The sequence below is a fragment of the Lotus japonicus genome, chromosome 6 (genome assembly GCF_012489685.1).
Source record: "Lotus japonicus ecotype B-129 chromosome 6, LjGifu_v1.2".
In the NCBI taxonomy this organism is placed as follows: domain Eukaryota; kingdom Viridiplantae; phylum Streptophyta; class Magnoliopsida; order Fabales; family Fabaceae; genus Lotus; species Lotus japonicus.
This window is the reverse complement of record NC_080046.1, coordinates 24,895,708-24,920,430: the sequence shown is the minus strand read 5'-3', so window position 1 is coordinate 24,920,430 and position 24,723 is coordinate 24,895,708. Positions and strand designations below refer to the sequence as shown.

At 36.9% G+C, this 24,723-nt stretch overlaps 1 protein-coding gene and 2 long non-coding RNA genes across 3 annotated transcripts; all 3 read right to left on the bottom strand.

Annotated features, from left to right (window-relative positions):
* Window positions 1-1,421: 1,421 nt before the first annotated feature.
* Window positions 1,422-15,444, bottom strand: LOC130721879 (uncharacterized). Its single transcript, XR_009013682.1, has 3 exons — window positions 15,300-15,444; window positions 13,735-13,825; window positions 1,422-1,592 (listed from the first exon to the last, which is right to left on the bottom strand). It is a non-coding gene; the product is annotated as an uncharacterized LOC130721879 (long non-coding RNA).
* A 636-nt stretch (window positions 15,445-16,080) lies between these two features.
* On the bottom strand, window positions 16,081-18,316 carry LOC130725148 (uncharacterized). Its single transcript, XM_057576400.1, has 2 exons — window positions 17,845-18,316; window positions 16,081-17,750 (listed from the first exon to the last, which is right to left on the bottom strand). The coding sequence occupies exons 1-2, from the start codon at window positions 18,314-18,316 to the stop codon at window positions 16,081-16,083; spliced, it is 2,142 nt and encodes a 713-aa protein (XP_057432383.1).
* A 2,638-nt stretch (window positions 18,317-20,954) lies between these two features.
* Window positions 20,955-23,142, bottom strand: LOC130724212 (uncharacterized). The gene is made up of 2 exons (XR_009014455.1): window positions 21,823-23,142; window positions 20,955-21,704 (listed from the first exon to the last, which is right to left on the bottom strand). It is a non-coding gene; the product is annotated as an uncharacterized LOC130724212 (long non-coding RNA).
* Between the last annotated feature and the right edge of the window lie 1,581 nt (window positions 23,143-24,723).

Genomic DNA, 24,723 nt, shown 5'->3' with positions numbered 1-24,723 from the left:
TGTTGCTACATATAACAATTCTCTATGTGGCTCAACTGGTTAAGTGTTGGTTTTGCCACTTAAAGGACTTGGTTCAAATCTCCCTCACCCTTTTTTCCTGATTTTAAATGTTATTTCCACGTGGCAGGTTCAAAAAATAATAAAAAAGCCACGTCAGCCTCAAAAAATAATAAAAAAGCCACGTCAGCCCCTTCCGTTAATTTTTTAACGTCAAAGTGACAGAGGGGTACTCGCTACACTTTTCAGTAACATTGAGGGTACAAACATGGACGAAAATAAATGGGGGGTGTCAGTTGCACAAACATGAAACACTAGTATATAACCCGTGCGTTGCACGGAATTTTATATTAGAATTTTGTAATAAATAAATTATTTTTCATATATATGTAATTTTTAAATTATACATAAATCAATCATGTAATAATATATGAAGAGAAAAATAGAATAAATTAATGAAATTGTGTTGTACACATCAAACATTTTCAAAAACTTCCTTAAACACTACATTTATAGTACTGGTCTGTTGTTTGCCTGACTCATCCAGTATTCAAAGTTTAAGATCTTTTCATGAGCGTACTATAGAGAAAACTACATATAACTGACCATGAGTGAAGACGGGCCTCAGAAAGAAGAGTCCAACCTGAGATAGTGTTTGTCGTTGGCTTTTGTTTATGATCATCGCCAAGCATACTGCAATTGAAAACTGTCTTCTTCTGAATTTAATTGGAAATTTGGATCAGAAGGAACCAAGTCCATTATTGAAATGTGCACTTTGTCATTAGCATTGGTTCTAGTGATAACATTTGCACCAATATAACGTTCACCAAGTTCATCAACAATTAATCTAGTTCCATTGCATAAACCTGCTGCTTGGTCTATATTTCTCAAAAGCATATTGGAATACCAACTTTTAATAATAGTTTGTGGTTTGACATTCCTTAACTTTTAGTGCCGTTCAAAAATTATATGGTAAACCACTCACCTCGGATTTCAGAATGCTCCTAAGATCGCAAGGCAGAGTTGGAGCTCAGATATTCATGTTGTAACACCCCGACTTTCGGGAGTCACAATTAGTAACCTATTAAATAAAATGGAATTATTTTCCATCAAGGATTTAATAAAAGCGGGTATTTTTTTTTTCGTTTGTTTTCTTTCCAAAACATTTCCAAAGCCTAATATGTATACTCTTACCCAAACCCTTACATCCGGCCTTGACAAGGCAAGCACCCGTGAGTGACGACGGATGTTCAAGACATATAAAATATACAGTGAAGTAATGTCTTAACCGACAACAAAGTTCAAAATGCGATAATACCCTAAGTCTAATATACTTCCTACAATCCCCTCACTGGAGATTCGCAGAAGAGTAATGCATCGGAACCTACCCAAGACCAAAGTAAGTAATACAATCATTCCTACGAGCTTCAACCAATGACGGTAAGCTTCTCTACCCAAGGCTCTAGCCTTACATCTAACTATTACTTCCACAAGTCTTCGGTTGGTTCAATCGCTCCAAGGAAGTCTCATCGTCAATAAGTCCAATCACCTTCTTGCAGCAATCAACAGCTCCTCGGAGACACATCTGTTAGGGCCTGGCAGTTTCCCGACAGCCCAAAACACAAACAAAGCAAACAAGGCAGAAAGGGTCAACTTCTTAGAGTAATGTAATATAAGTCCTAGCTTGATTTAGCATAGTTAAGTAGCGTGTGAATAATAATAGTTAGACACAACATAAGTCAATCTCTATCCTTTGAACATCAAGTCATCAATCCATCACTCGTCGTCTACGCATAGATGTATCTTCATTTCTTTGCCAGGGCAGCATCACGTCTCACTAATGGAAACGCACGACTCAGCGGTCAATCATCTAGCACGATGAGCTCTATACTCTCTAATCAACAAACAGATAACAGGATCAAGGACTAGCCCCTTAATCGATCCAAGTAATAGGAGTTAAGGTCTAACCTCTTAAGCAAATAACAAATAGTATGACTAAGGTCAATCCTCTAAATCAACTAACACATAATAGGATTAAGGTCCAGCCACATTAATCCAAGGACAAATAATATGATTAAGGTCCAACCACTTTAATCAAATAGCAAAAATAGGAATTAAGGTCCAGCCACTTTAATCCACAAGCAAATAATAGGATTAAGGTTCATCCTCTTTAATCCATGAGCTAACAATAGGATTAAGGTCCATCCTCTCTAATCCAATAACGAATAATATGATTAAGGTCATACCCCTTAATCAAGAGTAATTAATAGGATTAAGGTCCAGCCACTTTAATCCAGGGGTAAACAATACGATTAAGGTCCATCCTCTCTAATCGATGGATATATAATATGATTAAGGACCAACCTCTTAATCAAAGAATAATTAATAGGATTAAGGACAAGCCTCTTAATCAAGTCATGCAGGTATGCAAGAGCTAGCAAACCACGATTCGTCCTCACCCGGATACGTGTCAAGCTATGGTTCATGTGTAAGACCCGGACTTTCGGAACAAGTTAATTTCCGACTCACGCGTGGAATCAGTGTAAGCGTGACAGGAGTTTGATATTTGAGAAAGATTAATGAAGAAGAAAGTTCAGGAATTGCTCGAGGAATGTGGCGTTGTTTCTTTCGGAGCTAGTGCGAGTCGTCTGCACACCTGCCTTATGGCGAGCATGTCCAGAATAGGCTATTTCGCTCTTAAAGCAACGTTTTAAGTGAGATTTCGAACTCTTGGAAAATTTAAAGTTTCTCTTTATTTTTCCATCGACCAGCGTTTCATTTCGGAACTCTGGACTGTACGCACGATAGGTTTAACTTTTCGGATGTCCGCCGACGCTAATTTCTTTGCTTCGAAACCTTAGTTTTGAGCGAAGGATGAAGACTTTTTCTATTTGGGACATCTAACGAAGATTCCGTCCGCGCAGCCAGACTTGTTTCGACATTTCCAATCTTTCTTCTGTTGGAAGTTTTGTCGTCTGAGCATCACAGCAAAAAGTAGTTTTTCGGGACAGTCTAACTTACACCGCTTTTGGCGTTTTGGATATCGTTTTTCCCAAATCTTAGATATTTGTTTGGAGTTCTGGAATTCTGACGCCAGAATCTCTCTTAGAATTCCACGGTGATCGTGCTGCAAAAAATCGGAATCGCGAAATTTTCATTTTCCCGCGATTTCGCCTGCCTATAAATAGCTCAAAAAGCAAAAATTCCTTCATTTTCTTCCTTTTGTGGCTGAATTTCGTGGAGAGCAAGGGGGAGGAGATTTTCGCGAAAACTTGACCAATCTTCGTGCAGTTCGTCCCTACTTCTAGGTATCGAGGTAACTAACACGATTCCTACCTCTGATTGTTGTTTCTGTTGCGTTTCTGAAGTCGTTTCTGTGCTCACAGTTTTGAACTTTTTCTAAAATGGTCCGATTTCTTCGATTTCTTGGTTGGGTTATGTTCCTTACGTTCCCCTGAGTCTAAAACCTCTGTCAGTAAACGCTGATTGTGATCCAGTTGTCCAGGATCTGAAAAACTGTTTAAAACCCTTTTTGTCTCACATTTCGAAACTTTAATGTCGAAAAGACTTAATCTGACTTCGTGCCTTTAGGATTTGTTGTCACGGATGTCATGAGGATCATTGCTGTCAAATTTGTTTTCAGAACTGATAACTTTGAAGTTTTGAGCCTTTATTTTGGACCAAAATGCCCCTGGATAGTCGTATTTCGGCCCGATTGTCCGAAAATTGTTCTGACAGTTTCTTTGCCTAAGTTTTACCCTAAAACTACCTTGTGAATTGATTTGATCGAAGAAAAAGAGTCGAAGCCCTTTTTCCTTTGAGGTCGTGGGTTATTACCTTTAGGGGGAGTTTTTCGTTTTCGAAAACTTGTCCTTTCGTACCCGATTGTCGTATTCTGAAGCTTTAATGCTTTGTCTATCGTTTATGTATTGTTTTGCGATCGAACTAATCGATTTTGTTTGGTTTCTGCTTTGTTTTCCTCCGAGGTTCAGTTGAAGGAACTTTGGAATACTCAGAGCAATTGTTTGAGGAGAACTTTGTTTGCGAAGATGGAACAGCTCGAGGTTAGGGCAACTTACATATATATTAGCTATGATTGCATGATAGGCATCGATAAATTCGACTTATGCTTTGCTATGATATTGATTATGATGATGGTTTATTGTTATGAATGTTTTCATAACTTATGATGTGATGTTGTGTTGAATTGAGCGTTTTGACGCGACTTCGGAGTGGAGATTCATTGATCTGGTGATCTTTGATATTTTGGGTTGGATGAGCAACCCTAGGCAAGTCCAAATGAGGGGTTTGAGACCTAGCCTGGTTGGTATTTGTTGGTTTACTTAGACTTTCCCCGGGAAACTTCTTTTGGGTGGTTGGTTTTCGGAAAACGTAGAAGGATTAGAATTTCGAAAACTAAAGACTTGGGAAACCTAGATTTTGAGAAATAAACTCATAACCTGACTAATCTGAATTGAAATCATTTTTATTAACGTTTAAGTATAGGAAAACTGAAGGGGAAAATATTTACGAAAGACGGGGAAAAGTCGACCTTTGTTGTGAGTTATTGGAATTGGGGAAAGCCACTAAGGTGAGCTATGGTGATGATTGAAAGTCACCGAGTACTTTACGTACTCTTGTTGATGGGGTTGTGTTGTATTGACCGACACTAATCCCTTGGGTTCTCTTGTTGTTGGAGCGGTGTTGTATTGACCGACACTTAGCGCTCTTGTTGTTTGGGCTGTGTTGTATTGACCGACACTAGACCCTTGTGTATTCTTGTTGGTGGAGCTGTGTTGTATTGACCGACACTTACTCCGAGTTGTGTTGTATTGACCGACACTAACTCATGAGTTTGTTGAGATTGGGTTGTGAGCTAAACACTTTCGTGGTAAGGGCGATTCGTTGTTTGGCTAACCACGTTGCATTCAATCGGGTGAATAACGGGAATGGTTCACCTGTGCATATCATGGTGAATAACGGGAATGGTTCACCTTGCATAAATGATGAATAACGGGAATGGTTCATCATATGGTGAATAACGGGAATGGTTCACCAAGGATGAATAACGGGAATGGTTCATCCAGGATGGATTTCATCCAGGATGGATAACGGGAATGGTCCATCCATAGTGAAGTACGGGAATGCTTCACTTGTGGCGAACGGGAACGCGTCACAAATCCGGATTCATATTGTGCATTTCACGCATACATTCATGCTGACTGAGACTGTGTGCTGTTTGTTTATTGAAGCAATGTTAGAGCCATAACATGCTAGGATTACTTATATGCTTATATAACAACTTATATATATACCCTGTCACATGTTGAGTGTATATGTACTTATTGCTGTGAGTTGACCCTAGCGCCTTGGCTTTGTTTGTATGTTTGTGTTTGGGCGGTCGGCCTGCTGCCAGATGTCGATGGCCGACTGGTTCTCGGTGGTCCCTCCCTCGGGGGGGGGATCAGATATGAGCTGCAGGATCGGGATGCCCCACCGCTTGGGTGATCGATGTTGTTGGTCACCGGGCGACGTATCGGGGAAGGGTCGTGGAGGACCGGACTGACGAGCGTGGACATCTGACGAAAGGAGTTCTATGGCTCATGGAGTTGAGCTTCAACTTGCCGACTTCAGATCGTGTTGGGTTTGGCACTGGGAGGTTAGGTTTGGGCAGGCGTCATGTTTTGTGTAGAGCTCTGATTCGTTTTGCTTTTGGGATCGGGTATGTTTCCGACGCATGACTTTTCGTGTGGTTCTCTTACTGAGGGATCACAGTGAGTCAGTTGGACCATAGGGGTCTTTGCTTAGGCCATATTGAGACCGACTTTCTCCTAGTGGTTTGTAATTATAATTTTCTCACTTACACTTCTGGGTCTGTATATATTTGCCTACGGGCACACTGCTTTGGAGTCACTGCGAGTGCGCGTGACATGGAGTGCAGCTGAGGCTGTACATGTATATATGTTGTATATCGGTTAGTTTAGTAGTTGGGTTTTGTCTTTACTTCCTTATCGTTTTGATTTAAAGGAAAGAAAACGAAAAAAAATTACCTGTTTTCCGCGTAAAGATTATTTTTGGTTACTAAAGTGACACCTGGAAATCAGGGTGTTACATTGTGGTATCAGAGCTTAGTCGAGTCTTTTGGGAGTCTTTGGGGAATAGGTTTTCTGTGCTAGGTTGTGTGACTCTGCAAAGAGTGAAAATTGATTGTCTGCAGAGCGATTTTCGCTCTAATTGTTTGCGTTACTACTTAATCGGATTGAGTGGTTTGTCTAGTGCTACCGTATGGCTAGTACTAATCGAACGTTTGATGAGATATAGGATGGTGGACCTTAACCGGATGGCGGGGGCAATAGCTACACTGATCGAGGCAATGATGAACCAGGCTGCGGAAGACGCTTATATGCGCGCTGAAGAGGCTGCACGTGAGCATCACCAACGACTGATGGCGACGGCGATGTATCAACAAAGAGGAATGAACCGAACAGGAGCTGGGGGACCAATAAGGTCAGGATCTCAACGCTACAACAGAAGGGAGAGCTACCATCAGTGGGGACCGTATCAGCGTTTCAAGGGAAGAGATCTTATCTCAAGAGTCTACAAACCAACGACTGCTGATACTGGAGGGGAGCCAGTTGGTGACAAAGGTGTGACATGTACTCGTTGTGGAAAGTTTGGGCATTTTGCTAACAAGTGCTCAGTGACTGGATGGAGATGCTTCAAGTGTAACCGAGAGGGGCATCTAGCTGTGAACTGCAAGACACCCCAGGAGGAAACGTCTGATAGTAAGATGAAAGGGAATGATGCTACCGAAGGGACAGGAAACAAGACTTCGGGAAGAGCAGTGACGTGTTACAGGTGCAGGGAAGTAGGGCACTATGCTAGTAAGTGCAAGATCAAGGGAAAACTATGCTTTAATTGCAACCAACCGGGACATTTCTCCAGAGATTGTAAGGCACTCAAGGGCGAATCATCAGGGAATGTTGGGAAAGGAAAACAATTTGCTATAGAGGAAAGGATTCATACCAAGGAGGGGGCAAGAGCTGAGGAGTTGAACGAGGAAGAACGTGGGAACGATGGTAATATTTTAACTGTTCTTTTATTCTAGAATAACTTACTCTTTTCTCTTCGAAGCGAGTGTGACGCGCCTAACTTGTATTTACGACCTAGACTATGATCTTATGATTATTATCCCTAGTAGGACCTTATTCGAAGTTGCTCGTGTTTTAACTATAGGAGTTACACGAGGTTGGGAATAGCACACTAAGTCTAGAAAGTAGCCTTCCACCGATGCGATTATGAGGAAGCTAGTAGCTGAAGAACGAATCTTAGGGAGATTCTTTATGGGTAGTATACGTGTCATGTTGAGGGTGTGTAGTTCCGTAGCGGGATCATTAAAGGATTTAGTATCAGGATATTTGTGACTACTGGAGGATAGGAACTCATTGACTGTTCCAGTGGGTTTTTCTAAATTTCCACCTTCGATGTATTAGGCCTGATCAACCTAATATTGAGGGGGTGATATTCGGAATCACAGCTGGTTATGGACTTTGATAGAAGGACGGGTAAGATGAATTTGAATTGATTGAGGATTAGTCGGATTTGGGAGGAAAGTTCGTGTTAAGCATTTGATTGTAAAAGATTAAGATTTGAATCTGTGGAAGTCGATGAGTGTCGTATAGACATTGATTGGTTAGTTCGTGTGATTACTCCAAGTAGAGGTAGACCAAGTCAAGAGATTTAGTGCTGGAAAAGTATTAAGTAGTTTCTCGGAAGTTATGAAGTCATAGGTTATGTGATTGCTGAGGGGAGTTGTTAGAGACTAAATAAGTTGGATTTAATCAGGTTTTAGATGATAGCTTGATGGTAGCGAGATTGAGAAGAATTAGCTCTGAACTAGATTGTTATAGTCGAGTTCGAGGAATAAGTTTTGCTAAGCGTTTGATTAATATGTGGAGACATTATAGTCTTAAGAGATGAATTTTCGCTTGAAAAGTGTTGAATTAATGATTAAGTTGGAGAAAGAAAGTTTTAGCATAAGTTGAATACTTGAGGTTGTTGATATGGATTCCAAAGAAATATGCTAAGATTACTAAGTGAGATTTACTAAGTTGGATTGAAATCTTAGGGTTAAGGTTGAATCTTGAGAGTCGAGAATCGCGTACGAATAGGAGATCTTATGGTTGTAGGTGTGACAATAGGAGTTGAATCTTAGAAGATTGAAGACCTGAAGGTGAGCTTCGGGTTAAGACCATTGAGGTATAATATAAGAGTGATCTTGAAGTAAAGGAATTCTGGGTTGTGTGGAGTGTTAAGGTCGATGATCGATTGATGTTGATTATAAGGTTGCGGACATAATGAGCCATGTGATATGATTTGAATGATGTTAGCATAATAAGTTGTGGATGTGAAAGCATGACGACACTGGTCAGGTCGTTTGGGTAAGTGAAGGAGTTATAGTTTTTAAGAAACTGATATTCATTTAAGAAGTATTGAAGGATTAAAGGTCATTAGAGGACCAAACTTGGTGAAGGTTTAGGTTTTAAATCTATGAATGTCTGTCTAAGGTGTGTAGGACTTGAAGTTTGTCAGAATTTGATTGAGAAATTAAGAAGTTGACTGACGAGATGGTGATTGAGTCACAAAAAGGAAGGTGTTAGTATTAAGACGAATATCTGAGGTTGTTATATTTTGACGAGTTTCGTAGAGTTTAAGAGTCAATGGCTAGTTAAGTCCCTTGAGGTATAGTTATGATGTAATCTTCTAGAGGATAAGTCTCGATTTGTGCGAAGGGTTAGGGATTTCAGTGAGTGTAAATAGGTTTGAGTGAGGGAAGTTTCGAGGAAGAAGACGGTAAAAACGGATTGTTAAATATTAAGAGGAGGATTATCTTATAAGTTGTTGATAAATTGATGTTGAAGGGGGATAAGATTAGTGAAGGACAAGGAATAAGGACATAAGTCGAGTTTTAATTCGAATAGTGACTAAGTAGAAGTTTGATTACTTGGTGTGTGTAAAGATAGTTACGAAGTTGGAGGTGTTTTAATGGAGTATTAGATTCCAACGCAAGATTTCATCTAGGAGTTATCGAACGGACAAGTGGAGTTTTGGACTGTAGATGAAGATCACGAGGACAAGCTGGGTATCTATTTTGAGATGACAGAGAGGCACTGAGTTTAAGAAGAATTTCGGACGACCGAAAGTAAAGAAGTAAGTGGCTAAGATTGTGCGACTTCACGGAATGCCAACCGGTATCATTTCAAGAAGAGATCCGACGCAAGTGATCGAGCCAGACGACATGAAGTTGAATGATGGTTTGTCTTTTGAGACACCGACAGTTAGCAGTGGGGATAGAAGAGTGAAACAGTTAAGGGGAAAACAACTTGCTTAAGTAAAGGTTATGAGGAACAATGACACGGGCAATGCTACAGGGGAATTGGAAGACCAGATCAAGGAACTGTATTCCGGACTTTTCTCAGAACTCTGAGTTTCGAGGACGAAACTTTCTTTTTGGAGGGGAGTATTGTAAGACCCGGACTTTCGGAACAAGTTAATTTCCGACTCACGCGTGGAATCAGTGTAAGCGTGACAGGAGTTTGATATTTGAGAAAGATTAATGAAGAAGAAAGTTCAGGAATTGCTCGAGGAATGTGGCGTTGTTTCTTTCGGAGCTAGTGCGAGTCGTCTGCACACCTGCCTTATGGCGAGCATGTCCAGAATAGGCTATTTCGCTCTTAAAGCAACGTTTTAAGTGAGATTTCGAACTCTTGGAAAATTTAACGTTTCTCTTTATTTTTCCATCGACCAGCGTTTCATTTCGGAACTCTGGACTGTACGCACGATAGGTTTAACTTTTCGGATGTCCGCCGACGCTAATTTCTTTGCTTCGAAACCTTAGTTTTGAGCGAAGGATGAAGACTTTTTCTATTCGGGACATCTAACGAAGATTCCGTCCGCGATGCCAGACTTGTTTCGACATTTCCAATCTTTCTTCTGTTGGAAGTTTTGTCGTCTGAGCATCACAGCAAAAAGTAGTTTTTCGGGACAGACTAACTTACACCGCTTTTGGCGTTTTGGATATCGTTTTTCCCAAATCTTAGATATTTGTTTTGAGTTCTGGAATTCTGACGCCAGAATCTCTCTTAGAATTCCACGGTGATCGTGCTGCAAAAAATCGGAATCGCGAAATTTTCATTTTCCCGCGATTTCGCCTACCTATAAATAGCTCAAAAAGCAAAAATTCCTTCATTTTCTTCCTTTTGTGGCTGAATTTCGTGGAGAGCAAGGGGGGAGGAGATTTTCACGAAAACTTGACCAATCTTCGTGCAGTTCGTCCCTACTTCTAGGTATCGAGGTAACTAACACGATTCCTACCTCTGATTGTTGTTTATGTTGCGTTTCTGAAGTCGTTTCTGTGCTCACAGTTTTGAGCTTTTTCTAAAATGGTCCGATTTCTTCGATTTCTTGGTTGGGTTATGTTCCTTACGTTCCCCTGAGTCTAAAACCTCTGTCAGTAAACGCTGATTGTGATCCAGTTGTCCAGGATCTGAAAAACTGTTTCAAAACCCTTTTTGTCTCACATTTCGAAACTTTATTGTCGAAAAGACTTAATCTGACTTCCTGCCTTTAGGATTTGTTGTCACGGATGTCATGAGGATCATTGCTGTCAAATTTGTTTTCAGAACTGATAACTTTGAAGTTTTGAGCCTTTATTTTGGACCAAAATGCCCCTGGATAGTCGTATTTCGGCCCGATTGTCCGAAAATTGTTCTGACAGTTTCTTTGCCTTAGTTTTACCCTAAAACTACCTTGTGAATTGATTTGATCGAAGAAAAAAAGTCGAAGCCCTTTTTCCTTTGAGGCCGTGGCTTATTACCTTTAGGGGGAGTTTTTCGTTTTCGAAAACTTGTCCTTTCGTACCCGATTGTCGTATTCTGAAGCTTTAATGCTTTGTCTATCGTTTATGTATTGTTTTGCGATCGAAATAATTGATTTTGTTTGGTTTCTGCTTTGTTTTCCTCCGAGGTTCAGTTGAAGGAACTTTGGAATACTCAGAGCAATTGTTTGAGGAGAACTTTGTTTGCGAAGCTGGAACAGCTCGAGGTTAGGGCAACTTACATATATATTAGCTATGATTGCATGATAGGCATCGATAAATTCGACTTATGCTTTGCTATGATATTGATTATGATGATGGTTTATTGTTATGAATGTTTTCATAACTTATGATGTGATGTTGTGTTGAATTGAGCGTTTTGACGCGACTTCGGAGTGGAGATTCATTGATCTGGTGATCTTTGATATTTTGGGTTGGATGAGCAACCCTAGGCAAGTCCAAATGAGGGGTTTGAGACCTAGCCTGGTTGGTATTTGTTGGTTTACTTAGACTTTCCCCGGGAAACTTCTTTTGGGTGGTTGGTTTTCGGAAAACGTAGAAGGATTAGAATTTCGAAAACTAAAGACTTGGGAAACCTAGATTTTGAGAAATAAACTCATAACCTGACTAATCTGAATTGAAATCATTTTTATTAACGTTTAAGTATAGGAAAACTGAAGGGGAAAATATTTACGAAAGACGGGGAAAAGTCGACCTTTGTTGTGAGTTATTGGAATTGGGGAAAGCCACTAAGGTGAGCTATGGTGATGATTGAAAGTCACCGAGTACTTTACGTACTCTTGTTGATGGGGTTGTGGATTATTGACCGACACTAATCCCTTGGGTTCTCTTGTTGTTGGAGCGGTGTTGTATTGACCGACACTTAGCGCTCTTGTTGTTTGGGCTGTGTTGTATTGACCGACACTAGACCCTTGTGTATTCTTGTTGGTGGAGCTGTGTTGTATTGACCGACACTTACTCCGAGTTGTGTTGTATTGACCGACACTAACTCATGAGTTTGTTGAGATTGGGTTGTGAGCTAAACACTTTCGTGGTAAGGGCGATTCGTTGTTTGGCTAACCACGTTGCATTCAATCGGGTGAATAACGGGAATGGTTCACCTGTGCATATCATGGTGAATAACGGGAATGGTTCACCTTGCATAAATGATGAATAACGGGAATGGTTCATCATATGATGAATAACGGGAATGGTTCACCAAGGATGAATAACGGGAATGGTTCATCCAGGATGGATAACGGGAATGGTCCATCCATAGTGAAGAACGGGAATGCTTCACTTGTGGCGAACGGGAACGCGTCACAAATCCGGATTCATATTGTGCATTTCACGCATACATTCATGCTGATTGAGACTGTGTGCTGTTTGTTTATTGAAGCAATGTTAGAGCCATAACATGCTAGGATTACTTATATGCTTATATAACAACTTATATATATACCCTGTCACATGTTGAGTGTATATGTACTTATTGCTGTGAGTTGACCCTAGCGCCTTGGCTTTGTTTGTATGTTTGTGTTTGGGCGGTCGGCCTGCTGCCAGATGTCGATGGCCGACTGGTTCTCGGTGGTCCCTCCCTCGGGGGGGGATCAGATATGAGCTGCAGGATCGGGATGCCCCACCGCTTGGGTGATCGATGTTGCTGGTCACCGGGCGACGTATCGGGGAAGGGTCGTGGAGGACCGGACTGACGAGCGTGGACGTCTGACGAAAGGAGTTCTATGGCGCATGGAGTTGAGCTTCAACTTTCCGACTTCAGATCGTGTTGGGTTTGGCACTGGGAGGTTAGGTTTGGGCAGGCGTCATGTTTTGTGTAGAGCTCTGATTCGTTTTGCTTTTGGGATCGGGTAGGTTTCCGACGCATGACTTTTCGTGTGGTTCTCTTACTGAGGGATCACAGTGAGTCAGTTGGACCATAGGAGTCTTTGCTTAGGCCATATTGAGGCCGACTTTCTCCTAGTGGTTTGTAATTATAATTTTCTCACTTACACTTCTGGGTCTGTATATATTTGCCTACGGGCACACTGCTTTGGAGTCACTGCGAGTGCGCGTGACATGGAGTGCAGCTGAGGCTGTACATGTATATATGTTGTATATCGGTTAGTTTAGTAGTTGGGTTTTGTCTTTACTTCCTTATCGTTTTGATTTAAAGGAAAGAAAACGAAAAAAAATTACCTGTTTTCCGCGTAAAGATTATTTTTTGTTACTAAAGTGACACCTGGAAATCGGGGTGTTACATCATGTGTCTATCGTTCTTCCCTAAGGTAAACGTCGGTCCTTTGACCAATCACTTCACACAAGGAGTAGCACCTTCACTTAATGGCGGTTCTACTCATAACGACCCCCCTTCATGATGTTCACAACTTGAATCATTATCTTTCCTCGAACCTCGAATCTTCGACCCTTCCCATTTTCGAACTCACTTCATATCCTAAGAATTCCTCAAAATGGGTTATCCTTATTATTCAAAGTGTTCTATTTTGAGTTAGTTCATTATGGAATTTATTCTCAAATCAAGTCTTATGCATTCATTTGTTTCAAAATCTAACAAGTCAAAAGATCAATATCATCCCCAAGTTCTCTTTCCTGAGAAAGCCTCGATCCATCACGTCAGCAGTATCTCGAACCTTCCGTCGGGTCCTACTTGCTAATTCTTATAACACTCTGCATTTACAATCGATATAATCATAAGGTTTTGGCATAACTTCGTGTTTATGCAATTACCTAATTCAAGAAATAGCAAATGTCTATCCATTAAAAGAAATAAGACAGCATCACAATTAACAGCCGATTCTTGACACGTAAGCATAATAGCTAATAACTAGGAGAGTTGCCCTTACCTTCGCCGATTCTCCTTCTTTTTTTGTCCACACTCAGTTGCTCCAACTTTGAGTTCCAAACTTGAACATTCCAAGGCTTTTTGCTCCAACCCTTAAGCAAAACGTACTCACTTAGTCACTAATCACCCAAATTTCAACCACTTAGAAATCTAAGAAAAATATAAATACTTTCTCATAATAGACCCTTAAGTTATCTTTCTAACCGTACAAGTTTCATAAGGTTTGAACACTTATGGAATTAATTATACATCAGATACTACCGCTGTTACAGAATGCAGACAGCATAACAGGGGGGTGAATTATAAGTGAATTCTGTACTAAACTAGCAATCCTAAAATCCTGAAACTTTTACATATTGGAGCCCTTTAAGTTAGCTTTCAAACAAAAGTGGGTTCACACAAATTTGACTTATACACAAGGAGTTATGCCCAAAACAGTACAAACTGTCAGGGCTTACTCGGGCAGGAAATTTTCCCAACTTCCACCTGCAATTCTGACCAGTCCAGGAACCAAAACACTTTGAAATTTACACAACATGTATTTCTATAAGTTAACTTTCATTTGAAATCCTTTTCACTAATTTTGGATCACCACGCTAAAAGATATGCTACCAAAGCCACAAGTTACTCATAATGATGCCAAATGATCACCAATCTAAAAGGAGTGCCTAGTATATCAATACTTAGTCAACAATTTCGACTAGATTACTAATAAGCATGGGCGGATATACCATCCATTGATTCAACTCGGTGAAGGAGAATAAGATACTGTTGGAGAAAACTCAAGAAGACAATGACAACCAAATTCGGTGGAAGAAGAGTAGGAAAAATCAGTGAAGAACTTACTGAACTAAAGTAAATTAGAGGCATAGAAGAAGATATGAGGCTTTTGAACTTTTGAACTCTCTGATGACAGATTACAAGAATAACAGAATTTGGGATATTTTCTTCAATGCATACAATTAAACATAGAAAAGAACTTATAGCTGATTCAATTAATCCATCAAGCTATACCAACAAAAGAATGTCTAAGGCTTCTACAGAGTGCAGTATAATATCTGATGATAAGTGTAGAAGATATTTAGCCAGGAGTAAACTATATTTAACAACTATTTTATCAAAATTTAAAGGTCCATACCTTGTGATAACCTCCAACAAGGGCCAAAAGATGACTGCAATGAATTTGCATAGGCTAGTTTGATTTCGCTCGTTAACTAAAAGCACCTTGATCACAACTGGACTATGAGGCCAAAATCATCTCTATCATTTCTAATTTAAGTACTTAAACATAATATAGTGGTTTTTATAATTATATTTCATCAACATGAGCTTATCGACTACTTATATTACCAATCAATCATTCATTTGTTTCAAGGCCTATCAATTCAAAAGCAAAGTTCACAAAACTTAGATGAGCCTAACATTTCTTTTCACGTAGATCTACATCAACCTGTCAAGCTATGATGCAATTATTCATGTGGAAGAAGGAACCCAAACGAAAAGGGACCAATAGAAGCTTAGCTGTGCAAGTTCAATCAAAAAGAGAGAGAGAGAAAAGTGGCTTACTGCGTGAAGGAGAAACTTAGTGATGAAGAGGTGCTGCCATGGTTGTAGGTGAGGAAGAAAAGGACATGGTGGTGGTGTGCTGTTGTAAGGTGAATCTCAATTCTGCTTCATACTATTCAATTAATACACAAAGATCTGCCTTAAGCTTTAACTAGTATTGTAGCCCGTTTCCGTGCTATGCACGGACGATCAATTCTATGATTAAATATATTTATATGTATTATTTATCATGGTTAAACAATTAAATCAAAGTTTAATAATTTGTAATTTTCTCTTATATATAAAATCAAAATATTATAAGAGATGTTACGAACATACAAAATATTATTTGAGACAATACATATACATTTATTCTTGGGTATAATTACAATACAATAACAAAAATCAATTATATTTAATTAACGGATAGCTTTAGGGTTTAGTTACATACCCAATATTATAACAAAAATAAGACTTTTTTATCATTTTATATTTAACTAAACCAAATTACGAATATTAAGGATTAAGGAATCTAATTAAATGAATCAATTAGGTGTATTCAATAATTATTAATTTTTTAACTCGCGTTTCAATATTATACATTTAAAAATTTTAATATATAAATATATATTATTACAAATTTCATATAAGAAAAGGTGATTTCTACAAAATTAAACAATTACACACAGAGTAAAATCTATGGAAAAGATATATAAATATACGTTTAAGTATTATGCATCTAAAACATAAACCACATAATATTTCAAAAAATAACAAACAAAATAATAGTAAATTACAACATTTAAGAAGAGTAAATTTTTTGGAAAACCTCATTGAAGACAATGTTCTTCGTAACATTTCTTTGACTTATATCTTCATTACATATAAGTATCTTCAATCCAGCTCTTGTCTTTACTCGAGATATAGCAACATACAATTGGCCATGTGAAAAGACGGGATTTGGTAAGTAAATGCCAACATGTGATAGTGTTTGACCTTGACTTTTCTTAATAGTCATTGCAAATGAAAGTAGTAACGGAAATTGTCTTCTTTGGAACTTAATTGGCATGTTCTCATTAGTTGGCATTAAATTCATTCTACCAATAAAGACCTTCCTACCAATATGGGTGCCCGAGATGACAATACCACCAACAACATTTGGACGGAGATGAGTAATAACAAACCTCGTTCCATTGCAAAGACCTGTTGAAATGTCTAGATTACGCATGAGCATAACAGGAACACCCTCTTTCAATACTAATCGGTAATCAGGAATACCAAAACATCTAATGTCATTCAAAAATTCAGTTGTTACCCAATCAGCCTCAATACCAACCTCTTCCCTCACACTCCACACTGTATCAGAGCTTAAGTAAATCTTTTCCTTACCGGGGAATAGTGACAACACATATTGGTTGATCGAATCAACAGCATCCAATGTTGGAGCAAGAATAGCCTTGTCTTCATAATAATCGACACAACCAACTTTGTCCATAATATTAGGGTAAATAGCTCGAACAATATCTGCTATGGGATTAGACGATTGTGGAACCAAAGTCTCATCAAGAACTTTAATATCAGAATCACCATCATTATAATATCCTAGAATTCCATCACCAACATCGAGAACCCACTTCGCAAAAACTTTAATTTCCTCAACATCTGGGGTCACTAAGTTAGAAAACAAACGCATATTTTCAGTCAAAGTCAGAACTTTACAAAACCTCCATAATCGAGACGAGTTAATGGTAGCCGTAACTATCTCAGCTCTACTCCCCTTAGGGATAACCGGTAAAATTTGCCGGAAATCACCACCCAAAACAACAACTTTGCCACCAAATGGTTTATCAAAACTATCTGGGTTACAGAACCTCATGATGTCTCTCAATGTTCTATCCAACGCCTCAAAAGCATATCGACTAACCATTGGTGCTTCATCCCAAATAATGAGACTGGTTAATTGAAGAAGCTCAGCTTTAGGACTTCCTTGCACAATCCCACAACATGAATCCTCATTAACATTAAGTGGAATACAAAATAGAGAATGTGCAGTTCGACCAACAAGAAGTAGAAGTGACGCTATACCAGTTGAAGCTACATTTAAGATAATTTTTTTCTTAGATCTTAATTTGTAACTCAATGTTTTCCAAAGGAAAGTCTTGCCTGTTCCACCATATCCATAAACGAAGAAAAATCCACCATCATCACTATTAACTGCCGACATAATCTCCTCATATATCTTAGCTTGGCCAGAATTCAACATACTAAAGCATTCAACATGTAATTTGCTCATCTCAATGGTATCAAAGTTAAGCTCATTCAATAGCAAAATATTACCATATTGTGTCAAAATACTGGAGTCAACACATGGCATATTGTGGAAATCTTTGAGGGATTTTCCATTCACCATCAATACCTTCTCTATCTCCATCAAACATAATTGCTTTAGATGTTCTTCATCAATAACCAAATCTACAAAAAAAAAAATCTCATAAAAAAACTACATATTATATGATACACAAAATACAATCTTTAATTATAAACCAAAAGTAATGGGGATTTATACCTAAATTATTGTGAGTTCTTCGTATATCATGCACAATTCCATCAGCTAAAATTGACCAAGTCTTCATCCAAACATGCAAGGGATCTGCCATAGAATTTCCCAATAGATATGAAACAAACAATCCCCTCATGTATGAACCAGAAGCAAGTGTGGACACATCAAGTATACCATCTATATATTCACGATCATCCTTAAGTAAATTCAATGCAATACATGCCTCCCTAAAAGTATCATATACACGATTGTCAACAGATCTCAAATCTTCAAAACTGGTACATCCTCTTTGAACATTCAACAACATCCTCAAGTAATACAACTCTCCACATCCAGGTGGAACAAAGTTAATGCGCCCAATAGAAAATCCTTGTTTCCGAGGACTCCATTTCTTCTCTTTCTTATCATACACAAATGATGCAGGAAATTCAGCATACTTTAGTCCTCTACCCTCTGGATATTTAGAATTGGCCTCCATCCACGCCAAGAACATGCTTTTCTTTACTTTATTTCTTTCAAACACATTACCAATTGTTTGTCTTTCATTAAACAATATAACTTGTTTCTTGGGTAAATGATAGCTTTGTTTATAAACAGCCGGCCATCTATCATGAATGTCAAATGAGAATGTTCTCCACACAGCTTCACATGGAGAAAGGTATCTACAATCATAATATTGCTTTATTTCATCCACAACATTTGTTTCCTCATTATTCTTCTAGCCAACAGACATAGATATTGTTACCCTGTCAACTCCCTTGTTAATATACTTGAAAAGATATTTTATAGAATTCGACTTGTTGCAATACTCAATGTTGATATGGGCCTGATATTTCATCAAAAGTTTTGGATTGTATGGAACAACAAAACCATTGTCCAAATCAACCCCCTCCTATTTGTAGACACTCCTGTATTTCTCCTCCTATAAACTGGATAGCCATCAGAATCAAATGATGTTTTTTCCACAAATTTTTTTGGGAAAAATTTGAAACAACGACCATTCTTCATGCAAGGAGAATTTTTCCTACTTGTCTCACCCATTAGGTATATATATAGTGTACTCATATAACATTGGAGTCAAACTCAATAAATAAATAATTAATCAACATGATTGTACCTATACAATTATTATAATTCAATCAACAGTACACCTAGCTTCAAAATTACGTTATCAATATATCACTAATCATTTCAACAAACAATTTAATATTCAAGGATATATTAAAAATTAGCATTAGTATTGTCTAAATGGCACATAAGAAAATTTGTATCCAATAATCCAATAATAAGTTATACACAAAACACATTTAAACTAAGTAAAATTCAACATCTATATTATATCACATCACATATTATATCACTCTCATAACTTAGTTATACTCCCTCTATTTTTTTTTAAGAACCAAACTAAATTTGCACATTCCTCAAAAACTTAATAAAAAAAATTGTTCCTTAATTTTATTATGAATATGAATCACTAAAAAAATTAAAAGAAAAATTAATGTACTACATTTGTGCAAAACCAAAGAACTTGATTTAAGTTGGTGATGATTTGACAACATCGATTTTCCCCTGCAAATAGTAAGGGAGTTAACTTTTTATTTTTGATTTTGTGTGTGAGATCATTTCAAAGCATTAAATGAGAAGATTTGACTATCTCACTAAGTACAATTTTTTATGAATAGTTGGTAGGTTCATTAAATGAAAAACAATGATTATCATTACATATGAAAAAACAACTCACTGATTTAATTCTAATCATTTGAATTGAAATATCAGCCCCAGCATTTAATGCAACACAACAATCACAGACCCCTTGATTGAAAAAGAACAAAGAAAAGATAATTTCACCTACTCAAATTTGAGTAGACGTTGCCTCAACCAAGTATTCAAATGTAAGAATTCATTGAAGAAAAGTAAACTAAGCTTAAAATGATTTTGAAAATCTTGCTAGATATAAATAGTCACCTCTTCAAAACTTACCATTATTATTTAATATAAGCTATGTCCCTAATTATAAGCTAAAATTGTAAAAATCACGCTTATCATGAAAGTTTTAAATGATGCATTGGTTAAAAAAAAGGTTCAACTGTCCATGTTTACCCCTATTTAAGATAAAACATTTTAATTATTATACTATTAATAGTGCTCCACTACAAATAAATGCAAGGGTAAATATGGAAAGAAATATTAGCTTTTACAACTTCAGCTATATTTAGTGACAAAACATAAGTCTCAACTTTAGCTTATAATTAGGGACAACGGGAGTATGAAAGAGAGTGTCATTTTGAAAAATTATTATATTGGATAGAAAAATTCATGGGTAATTAAGGAAAGTTAATAAGACTTTTTACAAATTTATTGCAAATAACCACCTTTCTTAATCCTATAAATTACATAAAAATGACTTATAATAGGGGATAGGGAGAGTATATTTTTTCCTTAAAAATAACAATGACACAACAATATTGTCTTTTTTTTTTAGAAAATTAAATCACACCATGATAACTTAATAAAAGCTTCTTAAGGCATACCATAAGAAAACTTGTAAACTGTAAAAACTCATTAACTTTTATTTGAATATTCATCGGATTTGGATCATCAAAATTGAATCACAAACAACAAATTTCCATCATGCTTCTTACTTTATGATGCTTCCATCTTCTCTTACATGTCGAATTCACAAAAATGAGTCCCCTATACAGATCAGAACAATCTAATTCTAATTTGCCACTTACACATTAATGTTTATTACACACTTAATTATTCCTTTCCTTTGTCATTGATAACAGCTATAAAATATTACAAAAGTGTAAAAATCTACAGGTCCAAAGAACTTTCTAAACCTTTAAAGATTCAAGTAAAAAGCATTAAGTATGTTATCAAGCTTGTGAAAAACATTAATTATACTTTTGACTGCCAATATTCCTTATGATTGCCTTGAATCCTGAATAGAAATAAAGTACCTGTAGGAAAGTTGTTTTGACTTAAAAACTATACACAATTTCAAATTTAAATAACTAATTAAATACAAAATTAGTAGAAAATATTGGTTCATTGAAATAATGCATAGTGAGTAATATAAGGTAATTTAACATACGGACCATACTCATGAATACTCAAAAATTCATATAACAACCACTTATATATAATAATAGTGCAGAAACAACACAGTACAACTAAACAACCTTGTTCACAAAATATTACAATCTGCCTGATATGAATCACTTGTAGCAAAATCCTGGCAATAATAGAAGTGAAATACAAAATATCACACATTACACATTCTAAAAACTGGATTAAACACACTGACACCTTTGTTATACAAATAGGTAGTCCACAAAGATAATAGTAAGTCCCAAACAAAATACAATTTAAGGATGTCTCCATTGAGCTCTAACACCAACAGTTTCCACTTAAAACACATGCACATCAACAACTGAACTTCACGAAATCTTCATCTTTCTTTCAAAACTGAATTTAATCAGTTGGCAAACCTTCAGTCTTCTCTTCACACACAGCCATACCAGGCAGTTCATCACAAGTTTTAAATGCTTTGAGGCGATTAATCTCAGACAACATAGATTCCTCACCAATAGACAGATCATCAGAGATTTTAAGAGCTTTTAGACGCTGAATTTCATCTAACATGCTATCTTTAGCAATGGGAATCACAACAGAACCTTCTTCAAACTTTTCCATCACTTGAGTTTGCTTCTGCCTTAACTTCAACTGAACATCTTCACTCACTTATCTTCAGATAGAACCATTAACTTCCTTTTCACATTCTTTGGACCACCAGAATCATGGTTGCTTTCTCCATCATCAACAAAATTTTCAGACAGCTTTGCATCATCATCTAAGCTCTGTAATGTATTATGCATCATAATGAAGCAACGATTATACAAAATTAAAAACAGAAACTACCACAGGATTTACTTATAAGGAATAATGAAAATACTATAGAGTTATGAACTTACGAACCTTCAATGATATAGTTCCTGCTAAGTCAGAAATAAACTTTTCCACAACCTCCAAATCAGAACAAATTCTAAGGACTTGATAGCAAGGAAGTCCATTAAATGTTAAAGCAACAATTCTGGAAACCTTGAATAACATTTTCTGTCCAATCACTCTTTCTTCAACCTCCAAAGGATAATCCACATCCACATTCACATCTCCCACACACGAAGAACACGGACCTTAATCTTCCATGTTTCTCGACTTGAACATAGACTGCGAATAGGATTCAAAGCACCAGCAACAAAAGACATCATCGAATACAAAGCAGAAGACAACTGAGCAAAGTGAAAATTGAGAAGAAGTATGAGGGGAAAATACCACAGATTAGGAGTATTTATAGAGGTATGAGGGGAAAATTGAACACTTGCAATCCCCTACTAACCTAACGTGATGAAACAATGACATCAAAGAAATCAATAAACAAAGATTGCATCACCATCTCTGATTCTCACCTGACAACACTCTTTCTCAATCAACATCTTCCATCTTTTACACTCTTCCTCACAAAATCGGGAACTATAATACAAAGTTCATGATCAATCCCATCTTCTGACCTGGCTCACCAAACAATTCACAAGGAAAAATTAGTCCTTTTCCTTCTACCATCAACTCTAGTCCCTCTGAACCTGAAAAAAACCTATCGACGGTGACAAATTTTAGTACCTTCCATCATCAAAATTCTCCTTCCCCTTGCTTTCTCCACCCTCCATGCCTATTCTCCATGACATTCAATCCTACCTCTATATAGGGTGACGATAATCTACAAAGAAATACATGATTTACTGACAACTACTACTCCTCCGCCTCATATGTCGATGTCGGCTATGAGCTGTGGAAGAAATAAGAAAGGATAACCTAATCCTTGATGTGTGATAAGTCAGGCTTGCAAACAACCGTCAGATTAAATCTCGAAATAAATGGCCAGGATTTGAGGTTTCTTATGAATAGTAGCCATGGGGCTTAACTTTAAGTAGTAGTAGATATGGAATCTCCCCTGCTTCTAAAGTTACATTAACATCTGTGTTTTAAATCAAAAATAGGCTATAGATTATGTGCATGGAGCATGGTGTTGCATCAAAGAAAATGAAAGAAGAAATGAAAAAGAAGAAGATGCTGCTTCCAGAGAAAGGAAATGAGCGTGAAGGTGGCGGAATAAGAAGAAGAAAAGGATGGTGAGGTCGGCAGAAGAGAGTGAGAACGTGAAGGGGATTAGGATGATGATTAGATATTTAGAAGATATTTTTAGAGGATATTTTATAAATCGGTATGGATTGATTTAGACACCGGAAGATTTATCCCATAGAGTTAAGAGAAAAATGTAGAGATGATATATTACTATACCAAAAATTATGAGGAACTTAATGAAATGATAAAATATAAATTAGGATCACTTTGAGCAAATTAAAATGATTCATAGATAAAGAAGTGAGTAAGAATTAAGCCAAAGAATAATCGTTAGACAATTATAACAAATATGACGTCGTCATATTATCCAATTAAGCTAAGTATCCTTCAATAAAAGGCTGATACTTGTTTCGGATTCATTTTAAATGAGAAAATGGCTTGAACGCAGTCTGCTTCAAAATACCGCAGAACTACTTTTTGCAATTGTTGTCAGATGAGAAAACTTCCTTCTGAAGAAAGATTAGAAACATCGAAAGAAATCGGTACACACGAGTGAAATCTTCATTTGAGGTTCCGAATAGAAAAAGTCTTCATCGATAGTTTATTTTAAGGTACTTGAGCTATCAGGAACTTAGTTTCGGCAAACTTCCGAGAATTGGAATCGGTTGTTCGTACATTCCAGGGTTTCGTGTCAAAACACTTGTCATGGAAAGGAATAAGAGAAATTCTTATATTCCTCTGAATATTTTTGAATATCGTTTCTACAGTGCTTTAAGAGCGGATTAGCCCTTCACTAACGCTTACACTGTAACCAAGGTGAGAGTCGGAAATTAATTAATTATCCTAATTTAAAAATGTGGGTCTTACACATGTTCTGGTGCAGCTATCAAGCCAAGCATGTAAGTGTTTATCATTTCAACAGCCTCCAGTGTAGGGGTTAATATTACTCTATCTTGAAAGAATTGCGGGTCTTTCAATCTGTGCGGAAGGTCAAGATATGTATATTTAATATATTCCATTATTGAGTCAAGACTAATTGGGATGAGCTCATCTGAGATATCTAGTTTTATACTCGTGCATTGGAGATATTCTATAGTTTTATTTACATAAATATTTTGAAAAATTAAAAAAATACATTGAAATTATATCAAAATTATTTTTGACATGATAATATATCTTATCGTAAAAGTTTTTAACGATGTAATTTAAACTTAAAAATTATATATATTTAATAATTATATATACATTGAATTTTTTTCTAATCCTCATATAACATAATTTTACTACTACCTTTTCATTATATCATAACTAGCGGAATCACCCGTGCAAGGCACGGGTGACTTTTGCCATATTCCGATTTTTAGTTGCTTTTGAAATAATAAATTATTTTTGCAATTTATGTTAAAGTGAAAAACAATTTTGCATTTGTAAATAAACATGAGTTAATTAATTTTGCATCACGTACTCTTGTTAGGGTTTAGTGGAATTATCCGTGCCCTGCACGGGTGACTTTTGTTTAATAAAATTGTAAATCTAAATGTCGTGTGACACTATATATATATTTTTTCCTTTTAGTAAATACATCTTAACAATTGTTTTAACTATATATGTTTTGAACATTGTGTTTTTTTTAAGAAGTACAATGTGTTTTAATCTACCGTCACATTTTTTCTTATTTAATTGTGATACAATTGAATTTGTTCAAAATTTGAAAAATTAATTATAGTCAACTTTTGA